Below are 22078 nucleotides of genomic sequence, written 5' to 3' on the forward strand. Positions count from 1 at the left end.
TTTGTATATGTATAAAATATATCTTATGTGTTTATACGCAATTTCATATACTCACTTATGTATATATATATATATATATATATATATATATATATATATATATGTCTATTCGTAATAAAATCCAGCAGATCATTATTATTAGTACATATACACGTATTTACATATATATATAAATCTGTTTCTTACACAGATGAAATGTATACTACATAGTCACGTTATATATACATATATGTATATATATATATATAAATGTATCTACGTATATATGTGTATAAAGTATTCTCTGTACGTAATTGTATATAACTTACTTTTCCCTAGCATCAAATTTGCAGTGGAGCCCTGTTTGAACTTGCATGACTTGAACATGTATGTATCGTGTCAATCGTATAATTATGTGTATGCTCCTCTTGCTGCAGATCCGGACCTTATCATGTGCCGCAAACAACCAGGCATAGGTAAACAACAATTTAATATGATCGAATCTTTTACTTTGCTGAGTATACGTATACGTGTAAGGGATCTTCTCGATAATATATTTTTGCAGATCTACACCTGCATACATGTCTATATTTGTTCACCAAATTCTTCGCCTGATATAATTTATTTATTCGTCTCTTCGTGTACAACTTTTGTCGCGCATCTTAGCTTTTTCACAAAGTCGTCTGTGCACTAATACAGTAAGATCCTGTGCAAACACATATGTATACACATATATATGAAAATTTAACTAACGCTTTGTTCTCACATGCGGGATGATGTGCATATACACACTGGCTATATAATAATGTAATATATCCGTTGTACGTTGTTCGCAGTACTCTATTCAACTTCTTGAGCAGACACAGTGTATATACACTGCATGAGGTATAAATTTAGCGCTGCCGCATTAATTCGGATTTCTTAGTTGCAACGATATAGGTGAGCTGGAAGAGACACAAAGTATGAATGTACGAACGCCTATTTTTTTCCCTTCTATCTAAATGTCGATACCTGTCAACAACACGAAGGTACATAAACATATATATAGAGAGAGAGAGAGGTTATTTATAGTTGTAGTAGCCGATTGGGCTTCTATGCATATTTATATTGTTAGTACGTATTATTAGGTGATGACGGGTTTTTGTAAAGAATGTGAGACTCGAATTTTTTATTTACGGAGCTGATCGCTCTTCTCATACAGTCCCTAAATGTCACCATCTTACTTGGGTAAATACTTGAATGATTTTGTTGCTATACAACTGCAGTACTTTTCGACTAGCAAAGGTGAGCCCTTTTTCCAAAAAGAGAAATGTACACTTTCCATATGAATCTCAGAATATGTGGAACAGTTGTTTCTCTACAAATACAGATCCGGTAGCTACTAACTTTGATCTAGAACACGATATTCAGGAGTGAATGAATATCTCAGTGCGGCTGCAATAGGGTATTCAGTCCCTTCACCAGCGTCTCTGCCGTCTTTTTCGTGAAACTTGTGGCCACGGCGCTACTACGGTTTAGATATTCTTTCAGTACTCAAACGCAGTTGAATTTTCAATATATTTGCGTATCAGTAGTAGAAGATCCGCTGTGTAGCTGTATGAGAATCGCTGCTAAGCCGCCACCATTGTTGAGAAGGTTGACTGGGAAAATACACTAATGCTTAGTTGTAGCTGGTCCTGCCTTTGCTGTTGCTTATCTGCTGTGCGTAAATATAGTTACGCATATATCTCATATATATATATATATATTTACTTGGGGAATTTTGCTATATTTGTGCCTGATGTTTGTAGAAAAATGACGCCGTTGTGTTCTCTGAGGCTGCTACTCACTAGTGCTCGCGATATATGCATACATGATAGTCATACAAATGTACACATATGATATGTATGTAGAGAGAAAAATCTACATGTACTATTACATATATATATATATATAGGTGAAATTAGATCTTTTTGTATGATGGTGGCTTGTACCGATAGTGTATGCACCACAATTTGCGAGTGGCAGGGAAGACGAAACAGGAAAATTAGAAAACTTCAACTTCGATGTGACCTATCATATGTAGGAGTTTGATTTTGTAAGACTTTTGCGCAATGGCATGCTTGTTCTGCTTATCTTCTAAGGCAGTGGTGCTATTGCGCTTGCTTCAACACGTACGTATACTATGCAAATATACACGGAAATATATATATGTTCAATTCTGGATATATCTGTATTTCGATACGCGCGTTTCTATGCTCAGCCAGAGTAGTAAACATATATATATACATATATATATATATATATATATATATATATATATATATATATATGTGCTGCGGTTGTTAATAAAGAAGAGACTGTGAGTCTGTAGCTATGGTGTTGGTGGTTTTGTGTATGCTGCGGCTGCTGCGGCAGTAGTCACACGCTGCTGATGTGGGTTTGTATTGGTACTGTTTGTGCCGATTTCTTGTTGGTGCTGTTGTATGCGTGTCACTTTTTCCGTGTATAGTGTAAAGGGTGGGTATCGGTGGATGTCGCAGCAGAAGATATAACGGTCAAGTTGCTGTAGCACGAGTCCCTCTGCTTGACTGCAAAAGCTGATTTTTCTGGTTGTTGCTGCATGCGTTGTGCGAAATTCATGCCAAACTGCTACTAGTGTTGACTGTTGCACCATATATAAATGCCACTTTTGTTGCGTCCGTTGTGGTGTGCTTCTATCCTCTCTTTACAAGCTCTTCTTTAGCGCATAGTTTGCGGCAGTTGCTGGTGCAGCGGCTGCTGGAGCTGTTGTGTGTCTTGTAGACAACCCCTGAATTTACTGCTAACGTTTGTGATATCCTTGCTGCAGTGCAACTTCCGTAGCACGTTTTTTTCCTGCATGCATCGCTGTTGTTGCAGCTGCATGCATTGCTGCGTTTGATGCTGTTGCTGGGTTTGTTTTCTTTTAAGCGATAGGGCGTTTGTGCGAAAAATGCGATGGAAAGTGCCCAATTTGCGACAGCTATGTGAGACCCCACACGTTAGTGCGCATCTGCGATGAATGCAATTACGGCAGTTATCAAGGCAGATGTGTTATTTGTGGAGGGCCTGGAATCTCCGACGCTTACTACTGCAGAGAGTGCTGTCAAATGGAGAAAGACGTAAGCAGACAGTCGCATTACATAGGTCCAACTGTGTACATACACCCGTGAGAAAGAAAGAGAAAGAGAGAGAGTCGGCTTTTTCTCTGCGAGACAATGTGCAGGTTGTTGTTGCAGGAGAACGGGTGTTTGTATAGAAGGGAAAGACTTTTATCGCGAAAGGGTGATGGTGTATAAGCCAGTGGAAGAAGTTCTGATGAAGAATATGCACTTTGTGTCTCTTTGGGCGTGTGAAAACGAGCAGTTCGCGCAGTTCAGCGGTAACACTGGGTCATGTAGAGAAAGAGGACTACTCTCGCTTTTTCAGTTGCGATTGAAATGGAAAAGTGTAGAATTTTCACGTTTCGCATTTTTTCAGGGGTCAGATTTTTCGTGAGAGTCTGCGTGTCTGAAAGCTGAACGAGTTTTGATGTGCTGAAATCTGGCAGACGCTTTTCCGAATATAATACGGGCTCGTACACGAATGCGTCCGTGCGTGTTCAAGTGTCAACTTCGTAATAGAGAGTAGTGTGCTTGTATGGAGAGTATAGGGGCCTGAATTGTAAAGCTGTACAGTAGTAGTAGTAGAGAAAACTCAGCTTTTATCTTCTTGCCGACGAGTCGTCAGATGTCAAAGTTGCTTCAGATGCGGGAAAAAAACACAATAAAAGCAATGCTATATCTAATTGTTTGTGAAAAGCAACTTTTTAGACTTCAGCAGATCTGCATATATGTATATATGTGTATATACAAGAGAGAGAGAGAGTGTGTGTTTTCTTCTGTGAAGGCAACTTTTGATGAAGTTTTTCTATCGGAATGCTTCTCTCCCCTTTGTACATATATATATCTAGTGAGTGTCAACTATATGAATGCGGGTACGTTATAGTTACTAGTGTGCGACTCTGCAGAAACGGCTGTCCGTCAATGTATAAATATGTGAATACTTCGTGTAAAATTGTTCTGCGTAGGAGGAGATATTTGTGAGAAAGTAGCATCTGCGCTTATACATTTAAATATATATAGATATATATATTTATATATATATATATATATATATATATATGTATATATGCATCGATCGGTATATTCCTTTGTCATGCTTACATATACATATGAATACACATAAGAATATGTCGTAAAAAGAGGGAAGTAGGCGAGACAAGCTGCTTTCTGTATCAGGAGGGATTGTAGTTTAGGGACAACATCTTTTTTCTAATAGCGGGAACAGGGGAGCAGCAGCAGGAACTACACTGCGGCAGACTCGTTTTCTTCACATATGTATATATATATATTATTTATGGAGATAGGGGTGCGTGACGGGTAGATATTGAACTCTGCGGTATGGCGTTCCAATGGTTTGTCGTCGTGTTTGTCAAGCGCTCCACCAACCGCAATCCGTTTTGCAATCCGTGTTTCGGTGCATGTTATCAAGTATTGCTTAGGAGATTCTCTGACTACAAGAATAGGTACTGTGGACTTTGATTTTTTTTTCAAAAGTGATTTGCTGTGCTTCGCACCTCTCTGTTTATTAATTCTTCTTTCATTCTTCTGATATGCCTCTCTGTGTCACAAAGGTAGCAATCTACGCTGGTATTGCTATTTTTTCCAGTATGCTGATGCGGCTGGTGCTGGTAGTGGTCTCTTTGTTATGATACATGTTGCAGCGGTAGATGGGATATTTTACTGCCGTGGCTGCGGAGCGCTTGTCGTATTTTTTCACCCTTTATTACTGTTTGAAGTTCGAGATATTTTCGCAATCTTCCAGCTTTCAGTACTATTATTTTCGAATTTTTTGATAAACATAATGTATGTATATATATGTAATTTAGCAGCACCTGGAGATCATAGGCCTTGCAGAACAGCGTGCTGTTATCGCATTTAGCTTCATTTATGCTAATATCTACTTACTGGATGGAGTGAGAAAGGGATAACAGAGAGAAAGAGAAATATGCAGAGTAACAAAGCCGTACAGCCTTGCAATCATACTAGATATGAATTCATGTTTCTATATGTATATCTAATGTCTTTAGTGGACGTTTATGTCAATGTAACCTAATATATATATATATATACATTTATATTGATTTATGTAGAGGGAGAATGAGAGAGAGACGGTGAGTGCGCACTAAAAGCGTTTGTATGAATATGTACCTGCCCGTGTCAAAATATACATACACATGCGTAAATTTTGTTCGTCGAAAATGTATGATATAAAAGCTGAAAGATCTGTCTATGTTTTGCCAGCAGCTGATTATATATTTTGTTTTCCATAACACTGCTGTTATTTTCTGCCCTACGCCGCTTTGTATTCTCAAACGCATTCCAGTGTATACATGGGAAAAGTAAAATTACGCTTGCATAAGTCTTTTGAAACTCACATCTTTTTACATATACGTATATATATAAAATAGATCTACCACAGCCCTAATTTGTCAGTGTTATTTCCGTCAGTCTATGTATGGACGTCTTACGGCTCCGTCGAGCGCTAGAAGCATCAATGTCAAGGTTTTTGTGTAAGATGATATTTGATAATCAAATACATCTACTACGGAGACTTGATTACATTCCAGTATGAATTCCTATTATTACACAAAAGGTCTGCACAGATATATATATCTATATATATATATATATATCTTCTTATATATATACAATAAAAATCACAAACGCGTAAATACATGAATATAAATATATATATATATATACTGTATATGTGTATCCTGCTCTTGATATGATGTAGGCTGGCTTACGTTTCGAGAGATTTTTCGTGTAGTCATTCTGCTATAGTGTGCTGATGTTATCTGCATCTACAAAACAGCAAGAAAGTTTATCACCAAAGCGTAATTTGAGTGGCTGGATGATTTTTGCAGCGAGACGGATGTCCGAAAATCGTGAACTTGGGTAGCGCCAAAACAGATCTCTTCTATGAAAGAAAAAAATACAGCTTCAAACGAACTTGATCGATGATATTCATTTTCGAAGGGAAAGCTTCACATGAAAGCATTCGATATTATCAAGCAGCCTAAAAGTTGTGTATCGCCGTCGACGGGGGTACGGACATAATGTCAAAGAGCCGGAAGAAAGCAGAGATCCTGATAGGCGGCGAGCATTGTTACCTCAGAAGTAGTTGTATCGATTTTTTTATGTTAACAATGGGAAAATTATCATTGAAAAAAGTAAATAACGGTATAAACGTACATGAATATGTTGATATATATATATGCTTTTATACATATATGTACACGTGCACACACACATTTAGTAAACCTATACGGATAGCCGCTTCTCACTTGCTGGGATGACGTGCATGTTTTTATAATAAATTTCTCAAATTTCTTTACCCGATTCAGTCATTTCTGCTGCGGGTCTCTGGTTCCACATATTCAAATGTATGTATATATATATATTTCAAAATTCAGATAAATGTGAATATACTCATATATCTGAATATATATATATATATATATATGTAGATATGTATATATCTCTCTCCTGAGCATATGGGGCTTGAAAGGTGAGATAAGAATGAATTTGCGCATGCGTATTTTCAAACAGTGGTCTCAACTTAGTATTGTACTGTTCTTTGTGACCTCAACTTAGTATTATGCTGTTTGTGTCGCTTACCTTGGTAAATGGAGGGTACAGTCAATTCAAACTTAGCTTTGCACAACTCTTGATGTTAGTTTACTGGAAAACATCTAAGCTTCTTTTGAAAGAATGCGGATGTGCAAATCTGCATAGCATATACTAATTGATATATTTCTCATCAAATTGGTCACGCAGGGGATGTTTCTTTTTGCCTTAACACTACACATCACAGTTTTTTCTAACTATTTTAGAGTACTTCCTACTATTCTTCGACCAAAATCATGTCTTTCGGGTGGTTCCGAGTGTTCTTTTGTAATTAAGAATTTGACTTATATATATATATATATATATATATATATATATATATATATATATATATGCATATAAATGTCTAGTTCGCTATATGTATGCATGTATACATATATATATATATATACACGAGAATGACTTGAAACTATAGTCTTACGCAGTGTATGCAAAGATGAAGCTCTGTATGTTACACGACAGTGTGGATGAAACCTTGTTCTGAATAGCGTTAGGAATGTTTTGTATACATATGTGAATATATATATATATATATATATATATATATATATATATATATATATGTCTTTCGTGCACACAGCAATTCACATTGTTGTTGCGCCTTCTTTTCGGCAAAGTGTATTTAATTCTTCAATCGATGGCGTCTTCTCTGGCTTTCCTCGTGTTCGTGGCAACTTGCATACCAGTATTGTATTCGGGTGGCTACTGAAAGTATTGCGTAGGGGATGCTTTGGGAAGGACATTATCCTGAACACCCTGATCTACGCTAGAAACACATGAGAGGTAATATCTCAACAACTTTCCATTGTGAAAGAAAGGAATTTTTTCCATCATTTGGCTGTCGTTATATCTATTTGAATGATTAGGAATTATATTGTTGCTTATTAATATACATTCAGTTTCAGTATAAATTTATGTCAAGGTTTGTTTACATCGACTTATAGATCAATTATATTAAAAATAACGCAAATATAAGACATACGTTTATGTGTAAATGTATCACACTTCCAAAATTTACCCACAGTCAACTTTGGTGAAGGACAGTAAACGTTCGCTGTTTTAGCAACCCGAAGCCATGCCATTTCAGTATTTTTCTTTACCTGCAGCTAATACAGGAAACACGAAGCCGATAATCGAGTGGAATTTTATATCGCTGGATTTTAATACGGCAAAAAGTCCACACGCCGGACACGTATACTGAATCACGTGTATTATGTGTTCGAATTTCAGTGCTACCACATGCTTCAAACTGCACCATCTCGACCGCCCTCAATATATAGCTTTTTTTAAAATGAAAGAAGTGCTCGGCACACATGTTGCTTGTGCCAAGTTTTTTGCGTATACAAGCGTTACAAGTTCAAGAAAATTATTCCATCACTAAAAGCTCGTCACAGACGTTGCAAAAAGCTTCTGCTTTCTATATTCTAGGGCCCGTAACAACCCAATTCTCAACGTATAGGACTTTTCAATTAGGTTAATATTCCAATAGATATTACTCAATTGCGACCCTAGCTATGGAGTACCACTACAGCGGTTTTCGTACGAATTCGAGTGTCATCACAAAGACATTTAGGAAGGACGTTCACTTACCTTGCAAATTCGATCAGCTGATCTGAGTACCTCATGATGTTCAAACTGTTTTTCCAAAAAATTATATATGGCTGAGAATCATGATAGACTGATCGTAAAAGCTTCAAGCTTTCAGATAGAGCTCAACATGAATATGCACTTTGTTCGGTACAGCAGTTAAAGCAGTGATCGTTGAAAATTTCAAGCTTTCACATAGAGCCCAATATAAATATGCACTTTTTTTGATACAGTAGTTAAAGGGATTGATTACATTGGACATTTCTGGCCGCACGACAGAGGGGTTATTGAGCACTTGTTCTATACATAAACTCGTATAAATGTAGCTATTGAGCGCCTCCGCTACTCAGTCGAGAACACGAAAGTAGCTGCTTCAAAACGCATAAACAGCTACGGTGCCTGATCGATTGAGAGGATTAGTAGCTGCTTTGAAACGCATGAACAGCTTCGGTGCCTAATCGTTTGACAGGATGCCGCGTCATATGAAGTCTTTTACCTCACATTTCCACAAGGTTGCTAATGTTCCTGCCTGCCTTATGATGCCGCAAAAACTTGAACAATATCAGAAAGTGTTTATCTTTGCTTAATTGGTTGTGGAGTTGGCATACGACGAAAACGCTTTTCTTACAGATGTACGCGGCTGCTAATGTACTCGTATACGTGATACATACAAAGACGCACGATTTGAGGAAGGCAAGAATGTGTTTTACGAGCGGCTCCTTATGAGGAGACTCTCCCCTTAGAACATAAACTGACTTCAAAACAGATTGGTGTTGCTTACAGCCGGAAAAAATCGATAATCGCCACAGCAGCATGCATGTTTTCCAATAGTCTACACACTTGAATCAAAGGTCTTCTGAAATGACGAGTAAACACAGAGGCGTAAAAGCCGCAAGCGCGCTTCCCTTCAACAACTTAAACAGGAATACTTCTCACTTCATCTCGCATGGTTCATCCGCTGGGCAACGGAGGCAAATCATTCGCAGCTACGGAAGCTGTTTGTACCGCTTCTGTTGTTATGCCACGCGTAGATACCGTGCACTTTCCTCCTGGTGTCGGATAGACCGTTGCGGACGCGCTGCTACTGGAGCTGTGGCCCTTTTTACTGATTGTCGCCAATTTATGACGTTCTGCTCCTGTGCTTCGTTCGGTGAGTTGAAAGTTACCACGACCTCGCATGGTGGGATTCCTTGCAAGAACCTCTTTCACTGGCACTGAACAAGTTTGCTTGCTTGATTTGTTCACTCTGGAGCTGTTGTCACAGGTGGCACCGCAGTGTGCTGGCTGCTCGCTACTCCTTGTCTTTGATGAATTGCTATATTTGGGAAAGGGTGTGCCCCTCATATTTTGCTGTCTGCCATCAGCTCTCCGACTCTCAGCAAAACGAGAATTAAATTTACTCTTTGCATCGCACAGAGTTGGCTTCTGCACGAGTGAGCTTTGTGTCGAAAAAGAATGTTTTGCCTGTAGCCTAGCTCCATTAGTGTCGCTGCTGCGACGGTCCTCTAAGCTCTTTCCTGTAGCTAGTCTCCTAGCGGCTGACACCCTCGCATTTGCTTGAAATGATGAGTAAGGAGGCCTAGCTGACACTTGTTTTACGTGCGCGCTCGGAAGGTGAAGAACTGGCCCAGCGCTCAATTGAAGCGTTTGCTCGCCCTGAAGATTTGGCTGGGATAGGAAAGAATCACGATTACTAGAGAGGCTACTAGTTCCTGTTGCTGCGGAAGTAGGGCGTGAAAAAATCCGTTCCGCGTCTCGTAGTTCGCGGCGGAGAGTCTGGTCTTCACACGCACGCTCTAAAGAAGGTACCTGATTTCAAAGTATAAAGTGGTTTCCACAAATATCGGTTTTGCAGCATTGCTCAGTCCTGTTTTTGGTGGAGTAACCTCAGTGAGAGACGTCGTGCTGGGTGTTGATGTAGAGTGCTAAAAACTTCTCACCAGTAACGCTGAAAATGTGGCTCTGTCGTTCCTTTTTTGAAAAGCGTGAGCTAGAGTACTGACGAAAGATCAGGCATTGCGTGTGCATCTTTTTGTAAAAGTTTAACTTTCCCGTTTTGTCCTCCACATTAGCAGAGAACAAGAGATAGGATTGCTGATGAAATACCGAACTTCGATCGGGGTTCTTCCGCATTGTACTATGAACATGGCATAAGAATAATAAATGCTCACCTACGCTGCAGCGAAGCAACCTAATTGCGAATATCAGACTTCTCTGTCATAAGCTTTGCTCGACATTCGCCAGAAAATCTGTTTATACGTAACTGTATAGGTCTGATTTTTCCCTTTCTTCTAATTAGATCGTGCGGTAGGGTTTTGAAGCGATACTAGCTTATGTACCTTACACAAAAAATCTGAACATATCTTTGTTTTCATATTACCTACAACAAAGAGATAGGATTTAGAACAAATACGGTACATCGATTGTGTGGAATGAAGTACACAAATTAAATACTATGCTTACAGCATGTAGTTTGAACAGGATATAGACACACTACATGATATCAAAAGGATCTTCTGTGCTCACCAGCGAGCAAAAGTCGCACGACACAAGACGATAAACCGACCCTTCGAGCTGGAAAAACGAAGGTTGTGGTGTATTTACCTTCAAGCTCATGCCACCCACTTGCAACGCGTCTTCAATTTCTTCATTTTCCTGCTGAACCGGTATCGTCTCCGCTTTCCCCCTCTCCTCGTTGAGTTCAGCTCTTCTGCGGATACCGAGCTTATCATTCACGTCGCAATCCTTGATTTCTGCGTTGTATACTGCAATGGAATTTGCTTGAAGCGGCTCATTCTTTTTCTGCTCGTCTTTCACAAGTTCCACCTCAGCGTTTTTTAGCAATAACTCAGACTGAGGGTTTCCGAAAGAAACTTCAGAATCTGGTAGTCGTCTACAATTTTCGTTCGTGAGTAGAAGGCCTTGCCGCGCATTCGCAGGATTGTATTCATCACAAATGGCGGATGCATGTGAATCTGACACTTGAAGCTTAGCCAAGTTTTCCCAGATACTCTTCTCATCAAAGTCGCTGTCACCTGAACTGTGGACTTCTTGTGGATCTTGTTGTGCTTCATCCGAACTTTGCGACGCTTTAGACGAGGAGGTCGATTTACTCTCTGAACTGGGAAATTCCTCAAGCGTCGTTTGGCTCTCAAAAAAACAAGGATTTTCCGGCAGGTACCCTAATTTAGGTAATTTTGTTTTTAAATTTGTTCTTGAATTAGTGCAATTCTTAGCACAAAGGTCGTCGGAAATATCTCGGCGGTTCTAGCACGCAACAGGATACCGATTGGAAACAACAATTTTGAACTCATATATTGGAATCGTCGATGGCTTAGATGCTATTAGTGACAAGTTCAGTATGTTGTCTTCGTGGGTCACTTATGTTATATCATCGTCGCTCTAACAACCTCTCTGCACTTATATCTAGCGAAGAATCGACAAGACTATATATTATATTGACTAATTGGCTGATTCTACTGGATTTGCCTGGTGTGTATTATCATCTAATCTAAACTGTTTACAGCATAGTACTTATACGTCCGTATCTAGCAGCTAAGGAGCAACGCTGAGTTTGGACTCTATCAGAGATTGGCCCTCAACCACTGTTGGGAAGACAGAAGATCTTAATTAGATGGATTTCTAAGGGCTTCATTTAGTAAAGAAAGCTGGTTCTTTCTTTACCTAGTCGCTTGACTCTAATTTGAACGAAGCTGAGCCAAGCACAATTTATTGAAAGACTTTTGTACTTAAGGTAGCGAAGTTTATGGTCAACACTACGTCCCAGTGAATGCGAGACTTCCTCAACTTCGCTGCAGTGCCACTGCAACACAAGTTGTTCCTAACTGCCATTCGAAGCAGAATTTTGCAGTGATGCAAATATTATTGCATCTGATTCTGATGAACGAGTTAACGCACCTTTGTCTTCCCTCCGCAGTGCAAATCATGTCGCGCCTTCCATAAATCTCCCCGCAAAAGGTTTACGTACTGCACCATCCGGGACAACCTTTTTTTCAAAAGATTATTTTCCCACTTTAACATCTTAATTTCACTCGTTGCGTCCTCGCGGCCTGCCGCACAATTTCAAATTCCGCTATTAATTTTGACAATAGTGCAATCCGACGCTGACATAGTTTCAACAGAGACCATGAAGAGCATAGCTGCCGAACCTGGCTCCACAGCAAACTCACCTCTTTGCTCTTGGTTATTATTTACCCCGCTTCCTAGCTGCGTTTCGTCAGTTTTACTATCTGAAGTCCTGTGTTTATTAGTAAGACGTTCTTCTGTGTCACGATCGAATACTGTTGCCCCCGCGCTATGCGACTTGTCAAAGGGACTATTGTAACTGTGCTCCGCAGAAGCAGCTTTATTGAGAGCTGTGGGCTTTTTAACCTGTGCACATATGGGAGCTGCATGTACGAAAAGGTGTGGACAACTTCTGCCCCGATGTTAAGCGAAGGGAAAACTCCGTAAGCACAAATGGCACAAAAGAATCTAGACACACTTATATCTGGTCGATTATTCTATCTCAGCCGAAAATGCGGGAACAATGTACGGTATGTTGACGACATGACAGGTATGAAGGAATCTGCTTCCAAATACACTATGGCAACCACTTTTTCCACGTTCAGGTTTGCATCTAATTCTAAACCCCGAAACGATGCAATGTGTGGAACCCAATCTGGAATGCAACAGGACAAAGCTTGTTTGTGGTGTTTGAAGTGCTACCTCGTTTATGGCACTGTTGCTTAGCATTCAAGTGGTGTGCAAAGTTGTTTCTTTTTTGCCACTTGTGCATTTCTTTTTAAATTGCGAGCAAAATAATACTGCATCTGCTCGAGGCCCGCAGGTTTACCTTATCCATAGATTCAGAAGAAATTCTTATAGTTGAGGGCATAGCCGTCTCCGATCTAGCTTTAGAAAAGACATCTCTTCTGTTCTGTGTTTGTGACTCATCTGTGAAAAAGGAGAATGAGCATGCGCTTTGACAGCGCATGTCCAATGTTTGACTTCTCGAATAAGGGAATAAGCTGGCACTGAATTTGAGCTCATGACGAAGTTTTTCGTTCTCGTCTAACACGCTGTACATATTGCGATTCTCTTTCGTCAGTTGCCGTAGTTTCGTTTTCAACTCTCGCAAATCTGTATTCTCCTTTGTGTCCGACTTGCTCTCTTCTGCTGGTTGTCTGCTTTCGCTGCCATTCGACTCGCTGCAATAGCGTTCCACGTATTCTATATCTCCCATTTGAGCCTTGATACTGTCAGAAGGGCTTGCATCTGCCTCTGAATAAGCAGGAGATGTCTGATCTTTGCAATTCACCGATCCGGGTGAGGCAGATAAAGACCTGCAGATCTCTACCGATCTGTCGCAACAATTGCTTCTCTGTTTTCCGACCAGTTTGCCGTTGAGCTGTGTTACGCCATCGGGTTGCTCGTCAGTAAATATTGTTTCGCTGCATTCTACGCTAAGAGTTGTTTGAAGAAGATGCACTGCGGTGCCTCCAAATACTTTCAAAGAAGGGCATTTTTGAAGAATAAGCTGCAAGAATCCATAATTGTCTACAATTGATGATTGCGACAAAGTCGCTGATTGTGAACTGATTGTGTCGCATGTCGATACAGTAGTTGAGTTAGGTTTTTCTTCCACGACAAGTTGTAAAAATGGGTTCTCATCCACGTCTAACTCGCGGAGCCCAGGAAGCTTGGAAAGCTGGTCTAGCATCTGTAATATTTTGCCTTGGAGACAGTTGTGGAAGAGGATGAGCGCTTTGATACCAGTGCAGCTTTCTATTCCTTTGATAGACTGGATTTGATTGTGAGCTGCCGAGAGTCTCTGTAGAAATTTGCACGAGAAAAGTGCAGAAATGTCTGTCAAATCGTTGAAATTGAGATTGATATCTACGAGAGTTGGAGCAAGTACGGATAGGGGTTCTACATCCGTCAAATTGTTATGAGATAGTGACAATACTGTTAAACTAGTAAAAGTTCTCCAGTCGCACGCCCCCTTTCGAACATCGATTGTTGTCAGTTTCATCCCGGAAGCCACTATAATCTGAACCTCTTTACAATCCTCATTGTCAGTAAGCGTAGCTACACATTCGGGGGTGAGCGCCTTTTCCGGCTGTAAATCACTTTCTTTTAGTAGTTGTGTCCCTTCCGAGGATAACGTATTCTTTTGTTTGCCATCCTGGAAAAGAAGCGAGGAGCAGTGTCTGGCAGCTCCTGATGAGGAAGAAGAGTGTGGATTATAAGAATTTTTTATACTTTGTGAAAGAAGAGGGCCAGAAGTTTCGACTTTAAATGCACTGGTTCTCCCGCTGTGCTGTATCTTTTGTGCAGGTGTGGAACTGCGCAGGATGCCACTAGGATACAGCAAAGGGTCTCCATCATCAACAAGTTGTTGGTCCGAACAGCTTGTAGTTGACAAACCTGGTCCTAGGATTTTTCCGGTATCTTCGAAAAGATTGAAAGCCTCTTCAACGGACTGCGGCGCATGGCTCGAAATCTTGGTACACGAGCATGCGCCACAGTTTTCATTTTCGGCACCGTGACTTCCATTGTTGATGCGATCGAAAGAGACTCCGGCATTACAGCAGGACATGTCTTGGTTGGTGGCATCGCACATTACTGGAGTACTAGTAGGGTTTGGAAAAGGAATTTCCACTTTGCCGAAAGCAGTGATCTTGTTTTTATCTACGTGCTCGTGGTTACTAGAATTTTTAGAGAAGGGCGAGAAAAATTTGACGTTGTGGTCTTGTTGATCAGTCTCCGCTGATGCTCTGCGACCAGGAAAGCTAAGAAATTGAGCCACAGGAGATGTGTGCGCAGCTGTTGTTCCGCGATTCCAATAGGCAGGTATTGTGAGAGAATCAGCTGTAGGCTTATTCTTCATGTGTTTGTCTTCCTCTACTATACTCATATCGAGGCATCGGGCTGACGCCATTACTAGGAATGATTTTAGTTTAGCTGCATTGAAGCAATAACGTTAGGTCATCACCATTTCTGAGCACCGACATTTATCCATCACACCTGTGGTAAATGTTGGAGCTGCAGAAGAAGTCTGTATGATATGTAAAAAAGTAAACGTAACAACAGCTGCAGATCTACATTTGCGTGTGCGGAGCGCGAAAGCAGTAGGTTTCAAGAACATGTTCTGTCCTTTCTTTGCTTCACACCGCTCAACAACATGCCTGTCAAAAAATGCTCATGAGGTGAGCATCTCAGATCTCAAAATACTACGTCGCGTTGTGATGTATAAATGGTCATTCCTACTGCGTGGGGCCCCTCGTATTCTGCTTGTGCAAAACTATTGTCAATGGCTGCGACTGCGATTACATAAAGCATAATAAAGCCACGTTCTTTGAAAAACGTAAAGTATAAGCAGCGTGATCTTCTCGTGCCAGAGCGCCTCAAGTGTTATATGCGAATGTAGGAGTTTGAAGCAAAAAAAGTTTCATATAACGTATTCGACAGCCACCTGTTATCATAGAAGGCCAAATATGCTGTACAGCTTGCCGGCAGCAATCAGACCCAAAGTATGTGCAGCCTACCGACATGTGGAACTGCTGCAACGTCGTCAGAGCCCCGCGCCCAACAAGAGCGTGAAGGAGGATGGATCTCGCTAAGTTTATAGGTACAATTTAAAGTCATCGAGCGTCAAATCTCCTCCAAATTTCGTTCAGCTGATTTTTACATAGCGAGTGGCACACAGATCTGGTACAGGGTTTATAATTCTAAAGCAGTCTCAGTAATTGTGTTCAAGTTATCAAGACGGGCAACAGCTTGTCAACGCCGCACTCACCAAACAATCAGAAATTTATGGGGAAATCAATCATGCCCGTTTCTTTAGCTCCCAAGAAACGTTATCAGCCGTCAAGTAATACTTGTCAGGCTGCTGTGGTACTCTCTGATCACATCTCATTCTTTGTGGTGACTTCTGTTGACAAAGCAAATCTATAGTTCACGAGATAGTATGCCAGGCCGCTTTTTCTCAACAGAACTTTGAAAAAAAACTCGTTTCTCTGTTTAGGGTAGCTGGAGCGCGAAATGTACCACTCGAACAAGTTAATCGATCACTCCAGTCAGAATCAGGGATCGTATTCAAGAATATAGGTTACTGATGAAATTCTGAGCAACGACACGTTAAGTTTTCCTGGCTCCATGTACCAAGCACCCTTTCCTCAGTGCCGCTACTATCCGCAGCATGTAGCGCACAGAGGCTGAAAATTAGAACATGCATAATGAACCTTGAGATGAATCGCACGCAATCGCCGTCATCAGTGAAGTTTGTCGAACATCGGTTCATTTGCGGTGTTTTTTAAAGCGGATAAATTTGAATAGAGCTGAACACCATGTTCTGTGATCATGAAAGTGTTTTGGGGACAAATTCCAAGTCTTCAATGGCTGCACCGTCTGCGGCCATGCAGCCTGCAAACTGTTCTAAAGCAGAAGCGTGCATTTGCTGAATATACAAGTTTGAAAAGCAAACAGAAAAGCTAGCTCGTTTCAGTAGGATACAGGGGGTTTTTTCACCGTATGCTGCTGACGAAATTGGGAAGTAGTGTATGTGGCATTTTCGGACGGAGTTGCACATTCACTAAGGGCTAGAGTACACCGCCCGGCTTGTAGATGAAATCAAGACTGTGGCGTACATCATGAGTCGTAAGCTCATTTGCAGACAGCACAAGCAGCGAAGCAAAGCTGTGTGATGAATAGGGATTATTTAAAGTACCAGTGATCATGGAACTCTGTGACGCGTACCTTTATTGTTTGTATCTCTTTTTTTATTTCCGCTGTCACAGCATCCTGTGCATGGATTAGAGCGTCAACTTTTTGAGAAAGTCCCGAAAGGTGCTCGGTTTCAGGGCGCTCCTGAATTTTCAGTTCTTCGATCTAACACCAATACGCATAGCAATCATGGGAGTTATTTTTTGCTGCCATCGTTCAATCCGCCTTGAAGAAAAAATGTAGAGGTCCAGTATGTTGACAACTCGACAGCTGCATAATAAGTTCTAATAAACGGTTTATGTACCACCGCAAAACTTCTCAGCGTCTGCAATCGATAGTGGGCCGTCGTAAATACGAATACCCGTAACATTCTGTCCGCGTAATGTAGGGAGTGCGATTTCGTGGATAATGTCTTCTTCGATTTAATAAGAGTGTGCAGCACACCTCGCATCATTTTGCCGGTCCGATTTGCTTACTTGTGCAATAGCAACAGCCTCAGCGTCCTGCAGGGCCTCAATTTTTTTTTCGAGAATTAAAGCCTGTCAGAATATTATGAAAAAGTACATTTGAGAGGTGACTTCAGAGTCAAATTCGAAAAGCGAGTTTAGAACCTATATACCTCTGCATTCTATGTCGTCTACCAGATTTTTTGCAAGGTGCATGGAATCTGAGGCACAATTGAAGGTTGAAGGCCACACAGTGAAGCCCGCAAGCCATTGAATGTGCAACCCTATCATCTCGTCGCTTGCATTTCTCGTCTTCCAAGCTTGAAACAAAGTCGATTTTGACAAACTTTTCAGTTTTTTTTTTTGTCTTAGTCAGTAACCGGCGTTGAGAAAGTAGGGGCAATTTTCGTACCTTCAAACTGGCTTTCTGCTGAAGATCGTAGACTGCAGTTTGGTATCGGTGCTGCAGCTCGTTTTTATTCTTTTGAAGTATTGCTGTTTGCTGCTTAAGTATTTCTGCTTGGTGCTCGATTCGCTGTAAGGTTGCAGTCTGCTCAATCAGCTTTTGCTTCGCCTCCGCCAATCTCATTTTTTCTCCCTCGTAAAGTTGGAGCTCTTCTTGAAAATTGTCAGTTTCCTGTGTAGTCTGCTTGAGAGGTTCTATGGGTATGGTAACAATAGAGTCGCAACAAATTTTGTTCCAAGGCGCGCTTGAGATAGTACGCTAACGGGAGAAATCAAGATTGAACATCACCGAACTGTGACGTCACCTTCAGTATGTAGAGGTCCACTGCAAAGTAGCTCAACACTAAAATATCGGGGATTGATGCCGTGTCCAGAAGGCGTTGCTTCATGATTGAATCTATATGTGACGGCCCAAAACCGGGTCCGAAATTTTTTCTAAGGCTGATTTGTATCCAAATCGGCGTGTTTTCGCAGATCGTTTCGTTCGTGCATGACTAACTAACTAACCACAGACGGACACTCACCGACAAGTCCTTTGTTTTTTGCTGTCAGCTCTGCCAGCCTCTTCTCTTCACGAACCTCCTCCAGTTTTAAGGCAGCGTGTTCACTCTAAAAGAGTTAAGAGGAATTTCACAAGGTTAAGCTTGTGTGCCAGTAGTTTGAGGTACCCCAGACACGTCAGCGTACCAATTTGTGTTCTAATCAGCGTACACTGTCGCGTACCTTCAAGCATTTAATAAGCTCAAGGTTAGAGGTCGCTATGTCGCCATAATAACGTTTGATCGCTTGCGCTCTTTTTGTGTTCTGAGACTGCACCATGCTGAAGCGCACAAATTACTCATGCGTCGTCTGCACCTCAACGTCAACACAGGGCAGCTCAAATGTCTAAAAGAAGATCTCACCACATTTTACTATTTATGCATGTGCCACTGTTCCTAGAATGGAAAAGAGGTTCCTTTCCGGGCCGAATATGCGGTTTGTGCAGTCGACTTGCGCGTTTATTGAGGAGTATGGGGTGCTCGCCAACTTTAAAACGATCAACAAAAGAAAAGGGGTTTTTTTCTACGTATGCTATTTCCTGCAGGAGCATGACAGTCCCTGACAAAGGCCTCCACGCGTCGAGTGATTCCACGTTGTTATTTGTCGGCTTACAGAACGTGATTATTTTTGCTTTCTTCGAGATTTGCAATTACTTGTGTACGTCGTTTCTGCATGTCTTCTCTGAGCTGGAAGGACGTGACCACATAGCAGCAGCCGGCTCAATTTTTACCAAAGCACCGTGATTGCACTTCAGCTGCATTTCCGGATGTTGCGCTGATCCTTACACCGCGGCTAGCAATTATCTACGTTCATCCACATCAATATACTTAAAAGAAAGCTTAATGAAGTTTGGTCTGAAAAGTTAGTGCAGTTTTTCGGATTTCAATGAAGCATACATTTTCAAGTCGAAGCTTCCACTTTTGGTGAAGATCTCGAGCGCTTCTTTGAAACTCGTTGCGTAGCTCAAGAACTCTCTCATCTTGTAAAAGTCCCAGTTGAAGAATGAGCTGTTCATGAGCGATATGCGCCTCTGTATTTGCAGCCAGCTTACTTCTTTCCACGCTTTTATTGTGTTGTTCCTTCTCTCTGTGCAAGTGGTAGTGTAAAGGCGGATTTGTACATCGTTATGAACGCTCAAGCAGTTTACGCAGCGATATATAGTGGCAGTGGCAGCGCATCACCTTCAGCACTTGAAATTACCTGTGAATGTCTTCACGCAGCTTCAACGCAGCCTCCGCATTGATCTTCAGTCTCGCGGCTTCTTCTGTTTGCTCCGCTAGCAGCTGCTTAATTCGAAGCTTGCAAAGTCTGCGTTGCATTGAGTGACCTTCTAGCTCGTCTTGGAATTCCTTTTCCTTCTTACGCAACAAATCCTTTTTTGTCTGCATGCTCAAGGTAAATCAAGAGTGCTTGTGTCCCATTTTGTTGGGGCATATACCCTCGTATCAGCGGAGGGGACGCGCGCAGCTAAATGTTTTGTCAAAAAAAACAGATCGTGCTAACTTTTTTTTAAGCTCATTCTTGAAGGATGCGACAAATCCAGCCCCTTTATTATCCTATAAAATATATCAATTTTGCGTCCAAACATTGTGACCCGTCGACCGCTACAGCAGACTACCTCCAGGTGCGGTGTCAAATGCAGCTTACAAACGCACCGATTCCAACACTTACAATCGGCAGAATGCTTTACTGACCTCAGCAGCATTCTGCTCCAGTGTTCGTAAATTTTGAATTTGCTCTTTTTCGGCCTCTAAATCCTTGCGAAGCTTTTCTTCTGCTTCGCACTTTGATTTCAGAGACCTGATCTGCAGGTTCGAGTAATCAAAGCAACAAAAAAAATAGTACATCAACCGTTTGAACTGCGAACTTTGGGAGAAACAGCAACGCTGCACAGTTTGCTGCGACACGACTAAGTTGTGATAAAAAACAACACTATATTTCTTATTTTATTTTTTTATGACACGTTAATTAATTTTCTCCTTAGTTGTGTTTCTTTCCCAATACTGAGGACCCATCAGGGTGGCAGAGCAGAGTCCACAAATCAGATATGTTAGAAGGCCGTTGAGCAGGTGATATGCTCGCTATTATACCTCTTCCAAAAGTCGTTTTTTTTCCACTTCTTCATCGAATTCCGGGGATGAAGCTTCCGCTCCAGAACCCTTCTTCCGAGAAGTTGCTTCCGAAATGCCTGCCTTTTTTCTCTTGGGCGGCATTGGTGCAATGCTTGCTCAAAGGCAGCTCAATATATCTTCGAAAGCTGACCTTTCTGTTCTGGGCGGCCTTCTTTATACCCTGAACTTCTTCATTTACAGTTGATCAATGGTAGCAGTAAAAGCTAGTCGAGCTTAGTAAGGTTTTTGAATTCTCTACCCACTCTTGCTTTTATCTGTGGAAGAAGTAGTGACTTTATAGGATATAATAGAAATGGCTCAGTAGATTAGGAAAAAGAAGTGTTTTTTTATGATTTTCCAGTTGTTCAAGCAGCTATGGCAAGCAGAATTACAGGCAACTAGAACTGCCCGTTAACGGAAAACTACTGAGAATATATAGGCCAGTTGCATATTTTCAATTTGGGAATGCTTTCAATGCATTTGAGCTCCTGGAAATGTTCAGTTAACAGCATCGAATTAAGTCCCTGAACCACTACACTGATTGTGGGAATTGCTGTATACAGAATTCGTGGATGGAGATGGCGAAACCTTGCTGTGCGATCTGTCTGCTGATGGCTAGAGCTTTATAAAATAGCTTCTGCTTTGCACATACTATATAACCATGCCTAGGTTCAAATTAGTCGTGAGGAAAGGTCTGAACGGACTTGGCTTAACCTATGTCATCTTGTGTCGAAAGGTTGTAGACCACGAAGTGACTCTCTACACGTTTTTATGTTTCTATAGTTCTTCACGGAATATCTCCTCAATTTGAAAATGTGCAGCAGTTAATTTGGCGTATGGTCGTATACTCATACTGAGATCTGAAGGACATTATTTTCTTGGTCTGCACGTGTATAGTTACGAGCGCCATGCATACTAAAATTAGCCAGTTTTGCTTTGAGTTTCTACTTTGCAGCCAACTTCCTTCAGAAGGCTTCAAATCCCGCCGCTACGGTGTCGGGGCCCCGCAGGTCCAGTCAAACATAAGTTATGTACGGCATTTTATATGGACCAGCTCTTGCAAATTTCGGTTAGAAAGCTTGAAATAAAAGCTTTCATATGGCGCACACTGCAGCTGTCAAAACTGTTACAAAACGAACCATTCATCGACTGTGCACTGCACCTACAAAAGATTTGACTTTCATGACAGGTAGTGCCGGCGCATGGCGTCTAATTTTAAAAATTAGCAGTGGCTTTAACGGTGAGCCTTGCGTCCGTTTGATAATGTCATGTAAGTAGTTCTTCTAATATAACTAATCTTTTTCGAATGTCAATATTTTGGGGTTTTTCTAGCTTATCATTGGTATTGACGGCACTCTGCTGCTGACTGGTAGTGCCAGCAGTTATGCGTTTCTTAAAAAGCAAGTCCCACATACCTTGGGAAAACATCCGATAGTGCACACGGATGTAGCGAGCAGAAGTCTGCAATTATATACAAAGAATCGCTCAC

The 22078-nt window shown here is 41.1% G+C and overlaps 1 protein-coding gene across 1 annotated transcript; it reads right to left on the reverse strand.

The window, feature by feature from the left end:
- Window positions 1–16662: 16662 nt before the first annotated feature.
- LOC309334339 (dynein regulatory complex subunit 4-like) lies at window positions 16663–20691 on the reverse strand (the record flags this gene model as incomplete). The annotated part of the gene is made up of 8 exons (XM_081882319.1): window positions 16663–16761; window positions 17061–17192; window positions 17886–18133; window positions 18463–18547; window positions 19375–19564; window positions 19679–19860; window positions 20173–20283; window positions 20569–20691. The coding sequence occupies 8 exons, from the start codon at window positions 20689–20691 to the stop codon at window positions 16663–16665; spliced, it is 1170 nt and encodes a 389-aa protein (XP_081738445.1).
- Window positions 20692–22078: the final 1387 nt, after the last annotated feature.

This window comes from Podarcis erhardii (genome assembly GCF_964252035.2).
Source record: "Podarcis erhardii genome assembly, contig: HAP1_SCAFFOLD_66, whole genome shotgun sequence".
Classification (NCBI taxonomy): Eukaryota; Metazoa; Chordata; class Lepidosauria; order Squamata; family Lacertidae; genus Podarcis; species Podarcis erhardii.